Source organism: Nuphar pumila, chromosome 12 (genome assembly GCF_984573655.1).
Source record: "Nuphar pumila chromosome 12, dmNupPumi1.hap1.1, whole genome shotgun sequence".
Lineage (NCBI taxonomy): Eukaryota > Viridiplantae > Streptophyta > Magnoliopsida > Nymphaeales > Nymphaeaceae > Nuphar > Nuphar pumila.
In genome coordinates, this window is record NC_143260.1 from 16,824,705 (window position 1) to 16,845,117 (window position 20,413).

A 20,413-nucleotide genomic window follows, 5' to 3' on the forward strand; every position below is an offset into this window, starting at 1 on the left:
CGTTTTCAAAGAAACTGGATCCTCTCTCTCTCTCTCTCTCTCTCTCTCTCTCTTAAAGTTAAAACAAGCTTGTCCACACGCTTCTAAAGCTACTAAACGAGGTGCATTTCTCAAAGGGTGTCCCATAGTTTTTTCACTGAACTGTAGCACAGAATAAAAAATATATTGTTCAGGTCAGGCATATGTCAAATGTTAATACACCTGAAGCCCCGGGCATCACCTTGAGCACCTATCCGAGCAACCCTGTTCCCGTGATCAGTGCGGGCCCTGCCATCACTTTCATGTATATTTGAGTTAGATATTACTTTTAGGCTCTGTTTGGGAGCCATTGATGGAAGTGGTGATGAAATCTGCGGATTTGGCAACAACATCCTGATAGAAACATTTTTGAAATGCACCCATTGATAACACCATCTCTCCTCCTAACACTGCTCCCATCTCTGTCTCCCCTCCCAAAATGGTGACTCCAATCAATGGAGATGCTTTGGATTTGGTGAATCCCCCGTCACCGCTCTCAAACAGCCTTAAAAGAAAAAAAATAACAGTCTAATATTCACTTGGTTTTAGTTTCAAATATTTGTTTAGATATTCTTTCATGTGAAGTGCCTCTTTATCAGAGGTGCAAAGGTGGCTTTAAGTCATATTTTCATTAGGTTGTGCCCTAAGCATAGTTATATTCGATAGGACCAAAGTCAATATTGAAATTAGGCTTGGAGAAGAATGCGTGTGAGAGGGAGACAGGAGAGTGAGTGAAGGTGAGGAGAACGATGGAGAAGGTTAGACGGAGGGGAGCAAGAGGCAGGTTGATGCATGTCATCAACACTTTATAAATTGAAGAAAATGCAACAAAGCAGTTGAATGCTAACGTCTATCTCTCATTCAAGTCTCCTCATATGGTATTCATTGACACCATACTATTTCGTAGATTGTAGATGATATTCCATATTGTTTTGATGAGTGGAACGAGCCACAATCTGAGGATATGTTGCAAGATAGTACTTGTATCTCCCCACAATCCCACAAGTTCGAAACCTACATGTGCATCTTTTGACCCTTGTCAAAAGGTGATGGAGCAGAAGACCCAGATCCATAAAAGATCTGTTTGAATCTATTTTAGATTTTTTTCTTGAATTTTGTGCTTAAATATTGGATCATTATGTCTGATCTATACTATTAAGATAAGTTTTATATTTTTGGAAGTTATCTGAATAAGCTAATTAATTTGATTATAATTAAAAAACTCTAATATATAAAAGAACGAGAGATCTAGGAGGTTATTCAGTTTTGAGAAGAGATAAATATCAGTTAATTACTTTAATTTTTAATTATTTCAATTTCTCATTATTTTTTTCTCAGCTTTTCTTAGATATATGATAGAGATAATTGTACTTTGGTAGCTTTCTTCGTAAATCCGACAATGGATTTATCAGTTGGTATTAGAGAAAGATCTTCACCTTGATTCCATCGAGAGAACAATCCTGTTTGGTTTCATATTGGATCCATAATAATCAACCCATGGATAATCATGCTCCTCAGTCGATTTTTTAGATCAGTGAAGTTCATGGTTTTTTGGCCAATCAGCTTTTTCAACACCACCTATGAAGCGGCAGATTCTTCGGCAAACATCCCCTACCATCTGACGACCCAGATAAAGAGAGTGAGTGGGGCGACTATTTACCCTAGACCACCGACCTCTTCCCACCCGACCAGTCATGGAGGAGTGTAGACAGGCCAACTCAGGACGGCAAGATGCCTTATCGCCAGTCGATGACCTGCTGGCGGCTGCCCAACATGGTTGGATGAGGGTGGGTTAACAAATCGTAGCCCGCATGTTTCTAACCCTCAACCCAGCTCTCCTTCACTTTCCTCCGATTGTCCTTCTCGATCACCACCACACATTCCTCCATCTTCCTCATGGTTTCCCTCTCTTCCGACCACCCATAGTGGGTTGCAGGCCGGTGGAGAACCAGCTAGATTGTGGTTGCCGGCTACCTCAGGCTGACAGAATACTTGGCAATCAGTTGGTGGTTTTGTCGTTGGCTCCCCGACATGGGCCGGTGAGGTTGGGTTTATGATGTAAATAAGAGGGCCTCATTTATGAGAAAATCTAGCTAACAACAACATTATATTGGAGAAAGCAAGAAATTCAAGTGAATTTGTTGAAAAATAACTGAAAATAAAGGAAAATTCGATAAAATTGATTTTATATCCAACTCTAAAATAACAATAAGATTCTCATCTTTTTTTATAGATGATAATCCCCAATCACAATCAAAACAAGCTACCTAACTGATAAAATCTAATTAAAACCATCATGCATGATTGCACCAATTTAAATAATGCAATCACGTGATTTTTACAAAAAAATAATAAAGTAGTACACAACCTCAAGAGACCCATATGTTGTTCACGAACATGCCACATATCATATTCGTGCATCTATGGTACTACATTGGTTCTTTTAAACCATAAGTTCATTCATGAGCATCTACATGTGCATTAATACATTTTATGTCTTATAAGATATCATAACATCATGTTGTACATTATATGACAGAATTTTAAAGTACTACATTCAAAAGATATTCATAAAGGATGATACAATCATACAACTTTAATAGGCTCACATATTGTACATCAACAGGTCGTGTACCCATCTGGTTCACCTTTGGATCTAAGCCATGTTTATCTGATTCACTTTTGGAACCATGACATGCATTCAAACACAAGTTTCCAATTCAAATATGTTTAGACAAAATTTCTTAGTTATTAAAAACTCTACCATAAATCAAACAAAATGATTTTGACTATGAGATTTTTACTGTAAATTCATACACATGTTAGTTGTTTACAGGAAAAAAACTCAAATCTAAACTCATTCTAGATTGAAAAATAAAAATTCTGAGAACACTGACTGTTTTCTATTCTCAAAACAATCATGTCCAGTTCAATCCTTTGAATGAAAAATAAGCCATGCGTCAAACAAAATGAAATAAATTCTGAGATTTTTAATGTGAGTGGATTGATATATTTGACACAAGTCTCCAAAAACTTAAGCTTAAATTCATTTCTCTTAAATAATTAAAAATTCTATTATACAAGTTATTTTTGTTATTTAATAGACTATTTTTCCAAAAAATATAGGTTCTAGATCAAATTTCTATGATTTTTAATTTCCAAATTGTGAGGAGTAAGCCTCCAAGTTTTTTATTGTGTGTTCTTACATGTACAAACTAACAAACATAAAAATATCAACCATAAATCTTGATTATTTTTGTGAGGTATGATTTTCACAAAAATGTGTAGCTACACAAATTTTCTGTTGGGACAGAAATTCTGTGTCAACTTGCAGAGTGCATATCTCTATAACCATAGCTCCTTTAAGCCTCAGACTTTGATTGAAATTGCTTTCATATGTCCGAAACATCTCTATAATTTTACAAGATTTACGGGTTTACTGTTTTGAAGAACTAGATACATTTTTATAGCTGGTCGGATTAAAATATATAAAACAACATGCAATTTTCAAGAAATAACAAGAACTTCAAGATTTTCATAAAGAAAACACCAAGAACATACATCTAATGATTTTGATCTATTAAGAACACATCATATTCATGCTTGCACACATAAAATCATGTTATACTTACAAAAACACAATTCATAACATGGTTCTACATCCGAAATCACATAATTTCGTAGAGTATGATTTTTCTCAGAAACGAATTTTCCAAAAAGGATTTTAGCTTATTAAAACCTTTACACTCAAAATCATACCAGTTCCTAGGTGGCTTTAGGCTGATATGCATGCTGATAATTTATTTAAGGGTTAAGACATTTGAGGAGTTATGTAATAAGTATAAAATTTAAAATTAAATTCCAATTTATATATGAGAAAGGAAAACAACATCTAGCAGTTTTTCTCATTATGAAATATTTAAAAGTCTTTAAATGAGTAAAAAGAAAAAATTAAATGTTTACAAGTCCACAAAGAATAATATTCTAGATCCCCTAGGGATCGTAATGAGTAAGAGTGTCCCTTTGAGTGCGCAATAACCCGTCCTTCGCTTTAATCCTCCAGGATTGTATCTGTAATGTTGTAAGGTATTAACAACGTGCCTATAAGAAACCTAAAACCAAACTTAAAGAATACAAATCAAGCTTGTGATGGTACAATCATAGTGTGATTCTCATCATTTATAAAATAAGGGTCAAGCGAATCCACATACATAACATTCACTCACAATGCATTCATTCATTCATTCATTTTCATGACATTTATTCATTCGTTTATAACCATGGCATTCATACATTCATTCCCATGACAATCATTTACATAAATGAAAAATCAATCAAATAATTCCACATATAATTGCATAAAGTAAATAGATCAAATCTGATTGACTGTATCTAGCGTGAAACACATGCACATGCTTTTCAAACAAGTCAGGATAAGCGAGTCCTTCACAATAATAGCATATGCATTCATAAATTTGCATATAACAAGTAGATCAAAATCTCAATTGATCATTTCAGCGTGTTCTATAAGCGCATGTTTTTTCAGTCAATGAGACATATAAGTCTATGAAAATTAAAGCATTCACATTCATTTTCTCAGAAAAAGCATAAACATGTCCATCTCATATAGCTGGCTAGAAACAACTATAGGGGTATTTCTTATGCTATGTATTTTCATTTTCCTTCTAATGACTTAACTGAGTCTATCACAAGCGGTCAATCCTACAATGCAGCGATTGAAAGATGAACACAGAGTCCTTGTACCGACCTATGCCCACATATGCCACTCGAGCTAAAAACAAAGGGAGCATCTTTCTTTACTATGCAGAGTTTTTGACCTACCCTGTGAATCTCTGAATAGGCCGCTCCCCTTAACCTCCATGGGGTGAAGATGAGACACACGTAGTCCTCCAATATTATAATACCCTATAAGTTTTGTACTGCCTTTCTCTCATCAAGGAAAACATGAGAACGAGACGGACCCAGCCATCTCATTGATAATGAAATGAAACAGATGTTTTGGCTTGCTCTCCACTGTAATGTTCTGAAATGCTTAATCCCATAATATTACTTGTTTCCGCTATTATAAAAAAAAATCCTCAAAAATTAGGGTTAAAATTTTGGGGCGTTATAGGAGTTGTGATCAAGAGATGGGTCGTGAGAAGATAGAGATAAGGAGGATAAAGAACACTCCCAACAGTCAGACGACGAGCTCACCGTCCTCTGTGATGCTCACGTGTGAGGTCCACGTCTGCTTGATCCTCTTCTCTAGCACAACAAGCTCTTCGAGTATTGTAGGTCGACCATCAAGTACATTTTCTTTTGATTTTTTTTCTTTTCTCTTTGACGTTTTTTTTTTTGAAAAGCAAGCTGAGGTTAGGCGGACCCCTACCAAAACAACAACCACCCCATGTGATAGAGGGATTCGATTCTGGGCCTTCAGCTTGACCCAGGACCCCGCTTAACGCATGGGATACCACCTCGGTGGTTCTAACGGGTTTTTAAAATATAAAAAAAGCACAAAGAAAATGACAATCGTTATCAGCAAGTTACTGCAACCAAATTTATGGGATTCCTTTTGATAAATATACTTTGTGCATATCATTATTGTCATTGTTAATGTTATTATGTTGTTAATCATGACGATGGTCATTTGATTTTGAGGTTTTATAGAGTTTGCAAAATGAATTTAACAAACTCAAGGATAAGAATGAAACTCCGTAGGAGCATCAGGTTGTGTTCTCTCTCTAGAATTTTATTTTTATGTGCTTTTTGCTCTTTCATAATATCAGAGAATCAATTTGGTTTTATGTCTGGAAGATCAACTATGGAAGCTATACATCTTCTTAGACAACTTATTGAGAGAAATAGAGAGAGGAACAAAGATTTGCATATGGTTTTTATTGATTTGGAGAAGGCATATGATAGAGTACCTAAGGACGTTCTCTGATGGACAATGATGAAGAAATGTGTTTCTCTCAAGTACATTAGTATAATTAAAGATATGTATGGAGGGGTAGTAACCAATGTCCGCACTTGTGGAGGGGTGACAACCAATATTCTTATAATGGTTGGGTTACATCAAGGATCTGCTTTAAGCCCTTTCCTATTTGCTATAGTGATGGATGAACTTACGAGATCAATTCAAGAAAATGTGTCGTGGTGTATGTTGTTTGCTGATGATATTGTTTTGATTGATGAGTCTAGAGCTGGGGTTAATGCTAAGTTAGAATTATGGAGACAAACATTGGAAGCAAGAGGTTTTAAGTTGAGTAAGAGTAAGACAGAATACATGGAATGTCATTTTAGTAAGCAACGAAGTAGTGATGGGAGTGTAGTGATGCTTGGTGAGCAAGAAATACCGGTGGACGATTGTTTCAAATATTTGGGATCTATCATTCAAAAGTATGGAGAAATTGATGGAGATGTAAATCATAAGATAAAGGTTGGGTGGATGAAATGGAAGAGTGCAACTGGAGTGTTGTGCGATCGTAGAATGCCATTGCGGTTGAAGGGAAAGTTTTATAAGACGACTATTAGGCCCGCTTTACTATATGGTACAGAATGTTGGGCTGCCAAGAGACATCATATTCAAAAAATGAGTGTAGCTGAGATGCGTATGCTGAGATGGATGTGTGGAAATACAATAAAAGATAAGATTCAGAACGAGGAGATACGTAAGAAGGTAGGCATTGCACCCATTCAAAATAAGATGAGAGAGAATCGTTTACGGTGGTTTGGACATATTCGGCGAAGGCCTAATGATGCTCCAGTTAGAAGGATGGAGAAATGGAAAAATATATTAGTTAAAAGAGGTCAGGGTAGGCCTAGGAAGACATGGATGAAGGTGATAGGAAATGATATGAATGCTTTGAACCTCACCGTTGACATGGCATTGGATAGAAATGATTGAAGGAGAAGGATTCATGTGGAAGACCCAGAATGATTTTCTTTTTTGGTTCATATCGCCGACCCCAATTGTTTTGGGATGAAGGCGTAGTAGTTGTTGTTGTTGTGCTTTTTGCTCTTAGTTTTTCAAATGAGCTCACCAAGGATCCTGTTTTTATTATGACTGATATTTTACAAGATGAGAGTCGTTTAGGGCCTCATCTTCTCTCGAACCGCCCCTGGCCCAAACCCAACCCACAAGTTACTTGAATTGGGTTGGATTTGGGTCAGCCTTTTTATGCCCATACCCAGATATGCAGGGTTGGGCAGGGTCGGATACGTACGTGAGACATACCGGACCCTTTGACAGCCTAGCCTGGAGTGACTTGAGTCGGCGGTTGCTCCAGCAATTTTGGTGATCAGAAAAAAATAATCCAAATTCTTGGGAGTCGGCCGCTGCACGTGGTAGACCGGATTTCTTTGACTGGGCCCTGTCATCATGGGCTGACCCGGTCGGATTGGGGCAGCCCCCATTTGGTCAAAGCAGCGGCTGCCCAATAGAAACTAAAAAGATTTGACCGAAACGAAGGTCAGCATACACGTAAGACTTGCGGATTGAGGAGGTTGTCTTAGCAGCCACACTTTTGGATGAAATTTCAAAATCGCCATCCCCTTTGACTCTCTTTCAAGGAAATTACGAAACGAAGGTCAGCACACACGTAAGACTTGCGGATTGAGGAGGTTGTCTTAGCAGCCACACTTTTGGATGAAATTTCAAAATCGCCATCCCCTTTCACTCTCTTTCAAGGAAATTACGAAACTCTCCTCTACCTTTTGGACAATGAAACCTGAAAATGAGAGCTGCCCCCCCCCCCCCTCTCTTGGTTGATTCCAAGTCCAAGCCTCTCCAGCCTTTTGTTGTCATCACAGGTCAGTTCAAGTTCCTGCGCCACTTGCTGATGTTGGTGGCAATGTCTTAAAACTAATTGTCTTTTTAGGTTTGGGGAAAGGCTTTCCAAAAGGTCATCCATCTTAGGACCATTCTTGCCTAAATATGTTTCTCATCGTAAATATGAAGTTGCCAAGGGATGCACAACGAGCCGAGCTAGTTGCCTAAATATGTTTCTCATCGTAAATATGAAGTTGCCAAGGGATGCACAACGAGCCGAGCTAGTTGCCTAAATATGTTTCTCATCGTAAATATGAAGTTGCCAAGGGATGCACAACGAGCCGAGCTAGCTCAGGTTCGATCTGTTTAAGCTCAGCTCAAGCTTGTCCATGAAAGTAAATGAGCCAAGCTTGTATACAAGTTCAGACTCAATCTACATAAATGTGTCATGCTTGATCAAGCCACTAAACTCGATAAAGCTCATAAAAACAGTACATATAACATATGTTTGCAAAAGCAAAAACAATAGTTAGTGTTTACCTAACAGGTAACTTTTCAAGTTTTACAATAACCTAGTCTTTGATTTTAGAATATGCATAATTTTTCGTCATAGTAGTAAAAAATTGCCAGCCTGGTCCAACGGTGATGCATTTGTACAAATTTTGAAGTGGTTGGGGGTTTGAATCCCACCTCTTCAAAAGTGAAAAATACATTTTTTTTAAACTCAGGTAAAGCTCGACTCGGTTCTACTGCAAAACCGAGACAAGTTTAAACAATGTTGTTCAAGCTCAACTTCGAGCTCAAGCCAAGCTTGAACACATGCATTTTGAAACGAGACGAGTTCGAACAGCCCAGACTGGGCTCGTGCATCCCTAGTTGCTATTTCTAATACTTTCAATAGATGCAAGTTATGGTATTACTAATACTTTCTGCAAGCTCTTAATATTAAAGAAACCACTTGGGGTGATGTAACCTTGAAGCCGAGATCACAAGAAAATCTACCCTTATCAATTGCTTTTATGTAATTAAACTGAGCCCAGCCAACTTAGCCAGATGTGCTGAGCTCCTGGTTTCATTTGTATCTTGTGTTCACAGCAAGTAAACAACATATTGACGCCTTTGGAAATAGTGGTGCCATGATTTTGTAGATAATAATAAAAAAAAATTCTACTTTGTGATTTCATATGAGAGTTGAAAAATGGATGTGCGTTTGGATTTAAGAAAAATGATGAAGGAGATTTTTGGCAGAAAACTTCCGTAGGCCCAATCGTTTGTTTCGTCTGTGCTTTTGCTTTCGTCATTTCCTTGGTCAGCGTGGCTTTCTGGAAGGTAGTAGCGGAGTTGTAATATTTTCAAGTTTCGTGATCCTTTCCATGCCGGCTAAGAAAGAGAGAGAGAAGCCTTATCCTATAAATAGGATGATCCATGGCCAACATAACATCTCAAGAACGCAAAGAGCTCTTGAGTAATTCTGAGAATTAAGCAACTCTTCACACTAACCTTATGCTCTAGAGCTCTGCAAACCGAGCAAGTTTCCAACTCTCTCTCTCTCTCTCTCTCTACACGCCATGCCAATAAGAGGAAGGGAACCCACTTTGGTAAGAGTCATTCTCACCGAGTTCGTGCAAACGGATCCACAGAACTTCAGGGCAGTCGTTCAGAAACTTACCGGAAAAGATGCGGTGGTTTCTGGGATTCCGACGGAAAAACAGGTGACCAGACAGAAAATAGCGTTCAGTGAGGAGCCTGCGGTCCAGGAAGATTTGATGAGGGAGGGCGGAGATAATGGCAGTTTGAAGCCGGAGAATTGGACAACAGATGATTTCAGATGGCTCATGGAGTTGCCACCGTTGGATGAACAGCAAGGGCAGTGGGGCAACGTGAACTCGTGAACGTTCGTGTTAATTTTTTTATTGGGTTTTGATACTAATTCATTATTCTTTGTGTATATTTGAGCTTTTGCTCATCTTGTAGTATTCATATACTCTTTAAAATTTCAACCCGGGAATCTAATTAGCTCAATCAGAGAGAGAGAGAGAGAGAGAGAGAGAGAGAGAGAGAGAGAGAGAGGTTTTAGATAGATTTGGATCCTGGCTGCTGGATAAGTGTTGCAGATATGATCATATAGCGTTCTAACCTTGCTTCATAAGAGGAATGTGGAATAGATAATTTGTATTTCATTAGTCCAAACATAAACCAGGTGAACCTGCATAAGACCTATGTCGATCATCTAATTGGACAAATGAACGCACACATATCGGATCCAAGTGGAGAAAGGTGAGGTTGGTAACACGAACCATCTATAACACCATTTGAATCCTCTCCGTTTTGGAACCGTTAGCTAAGATGGGAGTTTAGTTGGTAAAAACTACCTTGGCGGTAGATATTTGGATCCTGACAGCTGCCACTTTTATAAATGCCTAAACTTCCTCCCACTATCAGTTTTTTTAGCAGTGATTTAATTTATTTTCGATTTATTACATAGAGAAACTGCACTCATGATCAGAGACCTGGCCCCATTGGTCTTAGCGTGTCGCGATTGCCTTCGCAATGACATAAAAACTTTGTGGGCTGCCTCTCGAATCTCGACCCTGAGGGAGCATCCTACTTCGCCTTGCAGAAAGGGGTGGGAACATAGGGGTTCGAACTCGGGGTAGGGGATATCTCCCTATCCACAAACGTGAGGTGATGCGGGAGCACCCAGCCCAAGTTGGGTGTCCATTCACTCTGAATCAGGTGTTGGCATGGGTAACATACAGCGCTCCCCACCCCAAGGGTATGTACAGCCGCTTGAATCGAGCAAGTTAAGGGACACCAAAATTTGATATTGATATTGATATTATATTAATCTTTATTCATCAAATCAGCCAATAAATATGATTGAGTACTTAAAAGAGGACTAATAAAAATCTTAGCAGGTGGTTGAAAGACTCGGATCTCAAGTATGTGAGATGCCACAGGCTCCGTTCCAAAATCCGAGGCTATTCAAATGAGGGATCGCAAATCAAGGATATGAAATTCTTGATATAAAGGGAATAAAAGCTAGCTAGAGGTCCTCGTATTTGAGATGGACTGGGAAGGCCAAGTAGGTTATATGCCCCCCCCCCTCCCCGGAACATGCAGGTGCGTCTTCTCGGGTCTGAATGAGCACCACGTATGTAAGCACACGACGTGAGGCTCGTTTTCCCATGTGTGTCGGCATCACTTAGCATTGGAGTCCGATTTGTTTGCAAAGACTTAAGTACCCTTTCCCGCCATTAGCACCATGAAACAATGTTTCAAGTAAAAGACAAAAATGTCCTCCCGCCAGAAGAGAGAAAGGGTTAAAATCATCATCGTTTTCGCTCTAAAGAGTAAACGATTCTGCTTTAACAGGAGCTCCTCTCAATATGTCGCCCTAAATGTTTTGGCTCACCCTTTGACGATGCACCATCTGCTGTAACAGAAGCTCCCTTTGACGACGCAACCTTTGAAGTACTTTGCTGCCGTCGGAGCACCCCTTTTTGTCATTTACTGTCGTCGAAGCGTAGTTGGAGCACCGTTCTACCATCGGTTGCATCTACCTTCTAGGTGTTTCTCCTCCACTGTCGGATTAACAAAACCTGTGTCCTTTCAGTGAGTTTTGTGTAAGGTTTCGTTATGTAAATAAATCAATTTTCGTTATGTAAATCTGAATGCTAAATCTTACAACTGGTTATACTATTCATGCTAAATAACACATATTTTCATACTGAAATAAATTGATTTCTACCTATCCACCTTCTGGGAGTCAAAAAATAGTGAGCACGATTTGTTCTTATGAAGGCCAAATATTACAATGATATGTACTTATTAGGACTAAATTTCTACAATGATTTATAAGTTTGAATTTAACAATGATTTATACATTTAACGCAATAGCAATTTGTTCGATCCAACAACGATTTATACATTTCAAGTAGTAGCGATTTAGTCGATTTATGATTCATGATTTATACATTTAAAGCATCCACAATTTATACATTTAATACAGTAGCAATTCATGATTTATACATTTAAAGCAACCATGATTTATATATTTAATGCAGTAACGATTTATGATTTACAACGATATGTACTTATGAAGGGTTCAATTTCTACAACGATTTGCAGTTAAATTTATGTGTTGTGCAGGTTAGCAATGACTACAATTCGCATGACAAGAAAGCCTTCGCCGTTGGAGGGGATGACTCTTGGAGAAATCATCCACCAATCTGATATATATGAGGGTTATGTAAAATACCAAAATATAATAAACATTGAGTATGAAAAAGACAGGAATAAATTGTTGGATATTTATTATGTGGAGCCTGATCCATCATATATTGAAGATGAAAAGCAAACGAAGAAAGATGAGGAAGAACTAAGGATAAAGAAGAAGAAGAAGGATGACGAAGAGAAGGAAAAGCAAAGGAAGAAGGAGGAGAATGAAAATTACGCACACTTATGATGCAAAAGGATCTCTTCCTGTCGACCATGCAAAATTAAATCTACATGCACATCATTCTTCATGTTATATGTCATGATCGTCAGTTGCATCGCACTATACTATGCATCAAGTTGTTATTTACTTTGCTAATAAAAGAAATGACTTATCGTTATTTATGATAGCCATTCACGTGACAACGATTTGATGACAACTACGACGCTATGAAGTGATTTTAATTTTAATCGCTAAATGAACAATGATTTGAATACGCAAATCGCCACCGCAATCACGCAATAATGTAAATGCCACACACACACATTTCAATATCATAATACAAATATCTTACAAATCGACACTAGCAAACACATAATATGTTACAAATTGATATACATATTGCATAATATATTACAAATTGATAAAAAAATTTAGCATAATAGCTTAAAAATCAATATTAACAAACAAAATAATATCTCTCAAATCGATAGTATGTTACTACAACCGCGATTTGCGTTATACTATTCCAATATTTTTTATACAAAGGCAAATTATTATGGCTGACATATACGCCATTGCATAAATCACATAAATCATCAACCAGAATCCAGGTCTCACAAGGCATATCGATTTTTGACAACGAGCGGGATGTGGAACAACGTTTACTGTTGAAGCCTAAATGTTACAATGATATGTACTTATAAAGGGTGCGATTTCTACATCGATTTGAAGCAACGATTTGTACGTTTGAAGCAACGATTTATATGTTTAAAGCATGAACGATTTATACGTTTGATGAAATAGCGATTTATACTTGTTGACGATAGCGATTCACGTAACAACTATTTAATTACAGGTACAAAGCTTTGAAGCGATTTTCATAGTAATCGCTAAATGAGCAACGATTGAAACACGCAAATGGCCACCTCATATTGCTACAATGTTAATTCCTTACACACAGTTTTCAATTACATACTACAATATGTAACAAATTGACACTAGAAATCACTTAATATTTTACAAATTGGTACATATATCCCATAATATATTACTATACCTAACCCTATACCCTAAACCCTAAACCCTTAATATCTTACTAAACCCTAATCCTAAACCCATAATATATTACTAAACCCTAAATCGTAAACCCTAAACCCATAATATATTACTAAACCCTGAACCCTAAACCCTAAACCCTAACCCTAAAACCTAAACCCTAAACCTAAACCTAAACCCTTAATATCTTACTAAACCCTAATCCTAAACCCATAATATATTACTAAACCCTAAACCCTAAACCCTAAACCCTAACCCTAAAACCTAAATCCTAAACCCTTAATATCTTACTAAACCATAATGCTAAACCTTAAACCCTTAATATATTACTAAACCCTAAACCCTAAACCCTAACCCTAAAACCTAAACCCTAAACCCTCAATATCTTACTAAACCGTAACGCAAAACCTTAACCCCTTAATAGATTACTAAACCCTAAACCCTAAACCTTAAAACCTAAACCTCTCGATTTATATGATGATTCTGTATATCGATTTATAAGCTGTCAACAAGAATTTTCATATCGATTTATATGATATTTGATCATCAATTTGCGTGATACTATGACAATATTTTCGTAACAAAGGCAAATCGACTAAACATTACAATGATTTTTAAGATATCAATAGGAATTGCCATATCGATTTAAGATAATGTTATGATTCTTAATATCGATTTAAGATATTGTTTTTATTCTAAATATCGATGTTTAAGATATCAATACGAATTTCCAAATCGATTTAAGATATTGTTCTGAATCTTAGTATCAATTTCTATGCTGATTTTTAATATCGATTTGCGATATTGTTTTGATTCTTTATATCGATTTAAGATATTATTTTGATTCTAAATATCGATTTTTAAGATATCAATACGAATCTCCAAATCGATTTAAGATAATGTTTTGATCCTTAATATCGATTTAAGATATTGTTTTGATTCTAAATATCAATGTTTAAGATATCAATACGATTTTTCAAATCGATTTAAGATATTGTTTTGAATCTTAGTATCGATTTCTATATATGCCGATTCTTAATATCGATTTATGATATTGTTTTGATTCTTTATATTGATTTAAGATATTGTTTTGATTCTAAATATTAATTTTTAAGATATCAATATGAATCTCCAAATCGATTTAAGATATTGTTCTGAATCTTAATATCGATTTCTATGCTGATTCTTGATATCGATTTAAGATATTATTTTGATTCTTAATATTGATTTCTATCCTGATTCTGTATATCGATCTATAAGCTATCAACATGAATTTTCATATCGATTTGTGGTCAACAAAGACGTCATTGCGTAAACTGCCTAAAACGTGAACCACTTAAAGGTATATGTTATTTTATTATAAAATCTTTGGCGTGTCCCATAAGCATTAAACTCCTTTGCTATAAAAGAAGATCCTCACAATATTACCCCATAAACGTTCCATAAAAAATCTAACACTTCGTCTTTTTTCGCCGGAGCACCCTTTGCCATCTCGGGTCATTAATTGATGAAATAGGGAAAGGTTCATCAACGAGTTCAATCTTTGGCTTCTTAATGTCAGTCTGATTACCGTTTTTGTCAGTATACCCTCTCTTTCCTTGAGCAAATGAATGAAACAAAACCACCCCTGCAACCCGCCTTTTTTAGAATGAAGCTTCCCAATATAGTGTCAATTTGTGCGATATTGTTTTGTTTGTCAATATTGATTTGTAATATATTATGCTGAATTGTCGTATATCGATTTGTAAGATATTATATATTTTCTAGTGTCGATTTGTGAGATATTGTTTTGTTTGTTAATATCGATTTGTAAGATATTATGCTGAATTTTCGTATATCGATTTATAAGATATTATATGTTTTCTAGTGTCGATTTGTGTGATATTGTTTTGTTTGTTAATATCGATTTGTAAGATATTATGTTGAATTGTCATAAATATATTTGTAAGATATTATGTGTTTTCTAGTGTGGATTTGTGAAATATTGTAACTTCATAAATCATAAAAACACATGGTTACACGAAACTCACCGAGACGACAAATCATATATTATGTGTTTTCTTGGAACAAGCAAATTTGTGAGATATTGTTTTGTTTGTTAATATTGATTTGTAATATATTATGTTGAATTTCCGTATATCGATTTGTAAGATATTATCTGTTTTCTAATGTCGATTTGTGAGATATTGTTTTGTTTGTTAATATCAATTTGTAATATATTATGCTGAATTGTTGTATATCGATTTGTAAGATATTATGTGCTTTATAGTGTTGATTTGTGAGATATTGTTTAGTTTGTTAATATTGATTTATAATATATTATGTTGAATCATCGTATATCGATTTGTAAGATATTATGTGTTTTCTAGTGTCGATTTGTGAGATATTGTTTTGATTGTTAATATCGATTTGTAATATATTATGCTGAATTGCCGCATATCGATTTTGAAGATATTATGCTGAATTGCCGTAAATCAATTTGTAAGTTATCAAGCCAAAGAGAAGTGAAAATTCTTACCAGTTTTCTTAGAAATGGGAACTTTTGGGTCATTAATTGATGAAATAGGGAAAGGTTCATCAACGGGTTCAATCTTTGGCTTCTTAATGTCAGTCTGATTACTGTTTTTGTCAGCACACCCTCTCTTTCCTTGAGCAAATGAATGAGGCGAAACCACCCCCACAACCCACCTTTTTGAGAATGAAGCTTCCCGATATAGTGTCGATTTGTATGATATTGTTTTGTTTGTTAATATCGATTTATAATATATTATGCTGAATTGTCGTATATCGATTTGTAAGATATTATGTATTTTCTAGTGTCGATTTGTGAGATATTATTTTGTTTGTTAATATCAATTTGTAATATATTATATTGAATTATCGTATATCGATTTGTAAGATATTATATATTTTCTAATGTCGATTTATGAGATATTATTTCAGTTGTTAATCTTGATTTATAATATATTATACTAAATTATTGTATATCGATCTGTAAGATATTATGTGTTTTCTAGTGTCGATTTGTGAGATAATGTTTTGATTGTTAATATTGATTTGTAATTTATTATGCTGAATTGCCGTATTTTCTAGTGTCAAACATTGTTGATTAATGCATATACTTTAAGGCTAGTGTGAGTAAGTTTATAATTCTAGTTTTATATGTTGATGATATTCTTCTTGCAACTAATGATTTGAGTATGCTATATGAGACAAAAGATTTTCTTTTTTCTTATTTTAATATGAAGGACATGGGTGAGGACACATAAGTACTTAGGATTGAAATCCGTCATAATAGAACTAAGGGTGTCCTTAGCCTCTTTCAGAAATCCTATATCCTTACGCTTCTTAAAAGACATGGGATGAAGAATTGTTCTCCTAGATCGACACACATAGTGAAATGGAATAAATTGAGCTTAAAGGAGTGTCCTCAGGATGATAATGAAAAGGCTCAGATGGCAACTTATCCATATGCTTCGACAATTGAGAATTTGCAGTACACGCAGACTTGCACACGATCAGATATCACACTTGTTATGAGAATGCTTGATAGATATCAGTCTAATCTAGGCATTGCGCACTGGAAGGCAGTGAAGAAGGTTATGCACTATTTGCAAGGAACAAAGGACTATATGTTGACCTATAAAAAGTTTGACCACCTAGAAGTCATTAGGTACTCTGATGCAGACTTAGTAGAATGTCTCGATAGTAGAAATTTTATTACTAGATACATCTTTCTACTGGCAAGTGGTGTCGTCTCATGGAGAAGCGAAAAATAATCTACAACTGCAGCTCATACCATTGAGGCAAAATTTATTGTTCTATATAAAACTTTATCTCAAGCCATTTCGATAAGAAACTTCATTATGGGTCTTGATATTGTTGACTCTATTGAGAGACCACTAAAGATCTTTTGTGATAATGAAGCTATTGTATCCTTCTCGAATAACAAAAAAATCTCATCCTTATGTCGACACATGAAGTTAAAGTACTTTATTGTTAAAAAAATGATTGAGAATCATTTAGTGTATATTGATACAATCGATACGAAAAAAATGACTACGAATCCTCTTACTAAAGGGCTAACATCGGGATTATTTTCCCAACATGTAAAGGGGATGCATTTGTTTGATTTTTTCTGATGTATGACAATACATTATGGTTATATGTGATTACATTTGTGAAACTAAATTGATTCTCTATGCTTTTATGTATTGTTGATTCTGTATAAATAATCTCTCATTTGGGTAGAGAGAATAACATAATATCAATATTAAAAGACTAATAAAATGTGTTAGAGACCAACCTATTCATAAAGGTAATCTTAACATGCAAAAATGTTGAAAATGAATTATATTATAGTGCATTAAAATATGACAATTCATACAGAGGTGTTCATCTTCATGACTCATGATTCATTCTTGTGATACCGGATAGCATGTGAACCCACGTAGAAATTTAATTGAGATAATGACAAAGGACCTCAATTATGTATTTTTCTGTATCAATGGGTCAAGTGAGAGAATGTTGAACATTTCAGATCGGGTCCAACCTTGAGAGACCCGGTTTGACACAATGCACCCTTAATAAAGGATATTAATGGGGAGGAGGGTTATATGAAGATGAATGGTTCACATTCAATATGGCATGTGAAGGGTTCATATACATGAATGCCATGCATGTAACCCTCAACTCTCCTCCCACTATAAATTAAGGAATGGTTGCTGAGGGCAAGAAAGGTGCTCTCTTTCTCTCATTTGGGTTCAGGGTCCTGCTCACCATTGACTTGATGACCTGTGCTCATCGTAGGCATCGATAGGCTGAGGAGAATGCCGAGCACCCACGTCAATGCTCCTTTCATCTATTTTCACTATGGTGGCTACCAGTATGTGTTTTGTTTATTATATTCTGGTTTACGCCAACACCACAACCATCCACCATCCTCTCCCTTGCTACTGAAACATCATCACAGTTGCTATCGCCTCACAATTGTTTCCTCTCTCCTTCCCTCTGATTTTTTGCTTCACATCACCACCACCCCACCCCACCACCATCCTTGCTCATCACCTCCATGCTATTGCTAGCACCACTCTACTGTGCGCAGACCAACCTAGTTACAGCCAGGCAGATTATGACTGTATAGTCATCTGCAAGTTGGTAGGGAGCCAACTTCGGATCAACACACTAAACCACCTTTGCCAACCCAACTTTATGGGCACACTCTTCTCTGTGAGGTGAATCTGACAAACCTAGTGCCTCAGAGAGAGCATTTGCGAGCAAATTTCTGCAGATGCTCAAATAGGCCCATTTGATCACAAAACATGGACTGCGTCAATCCTATATTGGCTGCCATTTTCTTCACCATTCGTGTGTGAGGCAGCCGTGGTCCATTCCTTGCACGTGCATCCGCCTTTCGCCATGGTTCGCTCTCATAATTGTTGTTGGATCATCGACGTATATGATCTACGACATGCTTACTGAGGAGAATCCCCAAGAGTAGTTTAAGATTTCTCTGTTTCTTGCGAAGACCGCACACACTATAAGGTAAGTTTACGATAACTTTCATACATGCATAGTTTTTGGTTATTTGAAATGTTGGCTTTCTGTACGTGCGAAGTAATGTATATATAGTTTTAGAAAATTATTCATATTGGGTACTTTACGAGAAAAAAGTATATTTATGAAACTATTGGACTTTATGAGCATATATATATATATATATTATGTATATGTAGAGAGACAGAGAGAAAGAGAAATGAGTTGGTGCTAAACCGCATCCTAAATAGGTTTTTTGGGTTTTTTTCATTTCATTTTCAAATCCTGACCATACAGATGTGATTTATGTACTTGATTTTATAGGGATCGGCTCTTGAAGCATTTGATTCCAACACATGGGTGGGTTTTTATAAAGTTTAAAAAATCAACAATCCAAAATCTTTGTAGATCCATTTAGCACGTGGTTTAGCACCAAATGGGTTTAGCATAAACCCATTACTATATATATATAGTTTGAGAAAATTGTTCGTGTTGCATGCTTTATGAGAAAATTATATATTTATAAAATCATTGGATTTTATGAGCGCGCACACACACACACACACACACACACATATATATATATATATAGTTTAAAAAATTGTTCATGTCACATATTTTACGAGAAAAAGGTACATTTACAAAACCATTGAATTTTTATGAGCAAAAATATGTACGTGCGGAAAGAGTTTCAAAATTTTCATATGCAAGTATTTCAAATATGTTTTTCAATACGTATATGTTCAAGTTTACAAACATATTTCGATGAGTGTATTTCAGAATTTTATGAACAAATGTATGTATATAGTTTATGCTTTTTAATATGCATATTTCTGAATTATTATGCAATCATATTTGTTTTAGAGCCTGCATATGAATGAAAAATTAGATTTTTGATGCATGAGTACAATATTGATTTGTGATACATGTTAGTATGTTCATGATATGATGTTTGATGAAATGAATATTGAATGATGTATGAATTACATAATGTTCATGATAAAGGGCGTGTTATACAATTTTTGTTTTACGAAGGTTCGAGCCCAAATAGGTGGCTCTGGACCTTGTAGACGGTCAACTGGATCGATATGTGTTGAGTGCCACAGATGGGTGGCCAAGAACCTTATGATGGGTTAATTGAAATCATACATGTTTGAAAATGATATTTTTAACATGTCTAACTATTCTTATTATAACACTCATATGTACTGAAGTGGGAGAATGTTGGAATTGACTAACAATATTAATAACAAGAACAATATCAAGACGAGTAATGAAAATGTAAGGCAAGGTGTCAATCATTTGGCATTATAGAGTGGGTTCTTTCAGAGGTTCTCCACCATCTATTCTCATTTTTTCATTGATGACCTCTGGTTTTCATCTGTAAGGCTTGACCTTTCAACTATCTCGGTTGCATACTTAGTCTGAGACAAAAAATACTCTCAGGGTGAGTAAGCAACTTCTATCTCAAGAAAATATCAAAGAAAATCAAGATTTGTCATATCAAAGTTCTTTTTAAGAACATCCTTGATATGACTAACTCCTTATTTATCACCTCTTGTGATAATCATATCATCTACATAAAG

The 20,413-nt window shown here is 35.8% G+C and overlaps 1 protein-coding gene across 1 annotated transcript; it reads left to right on the forward strand.

The window, feature by feature from the left end:
• Nucleotides 1-9,363: 9,363 nt before the first annotated feature.
• On the forward strand, nt 9,364-9,687 carry LOC149820144 (VQ motif-containing protein 10-like). The gene has a single exon (XM_089981749.1). It carries the CDS (start codon nt 9,364-9,366, stop codon nt 9,685-9,687), a length of 324 nt encoding a protein of 107 aa, XP_089837875.1.
• Nucleotides 9,688-20,413: the final 10,726 nt, after the last annotated feature.

Bases quoted from the DNA above. Each gene is read 5' to 3' on its own strand.
- LOC149820144 (XM_089981749.1), top strand. From the start codon at position 9,364: ATGCCAATAAGAGGAAGGGAACCCACTTTGGTAAGAGTCATTCTCACC.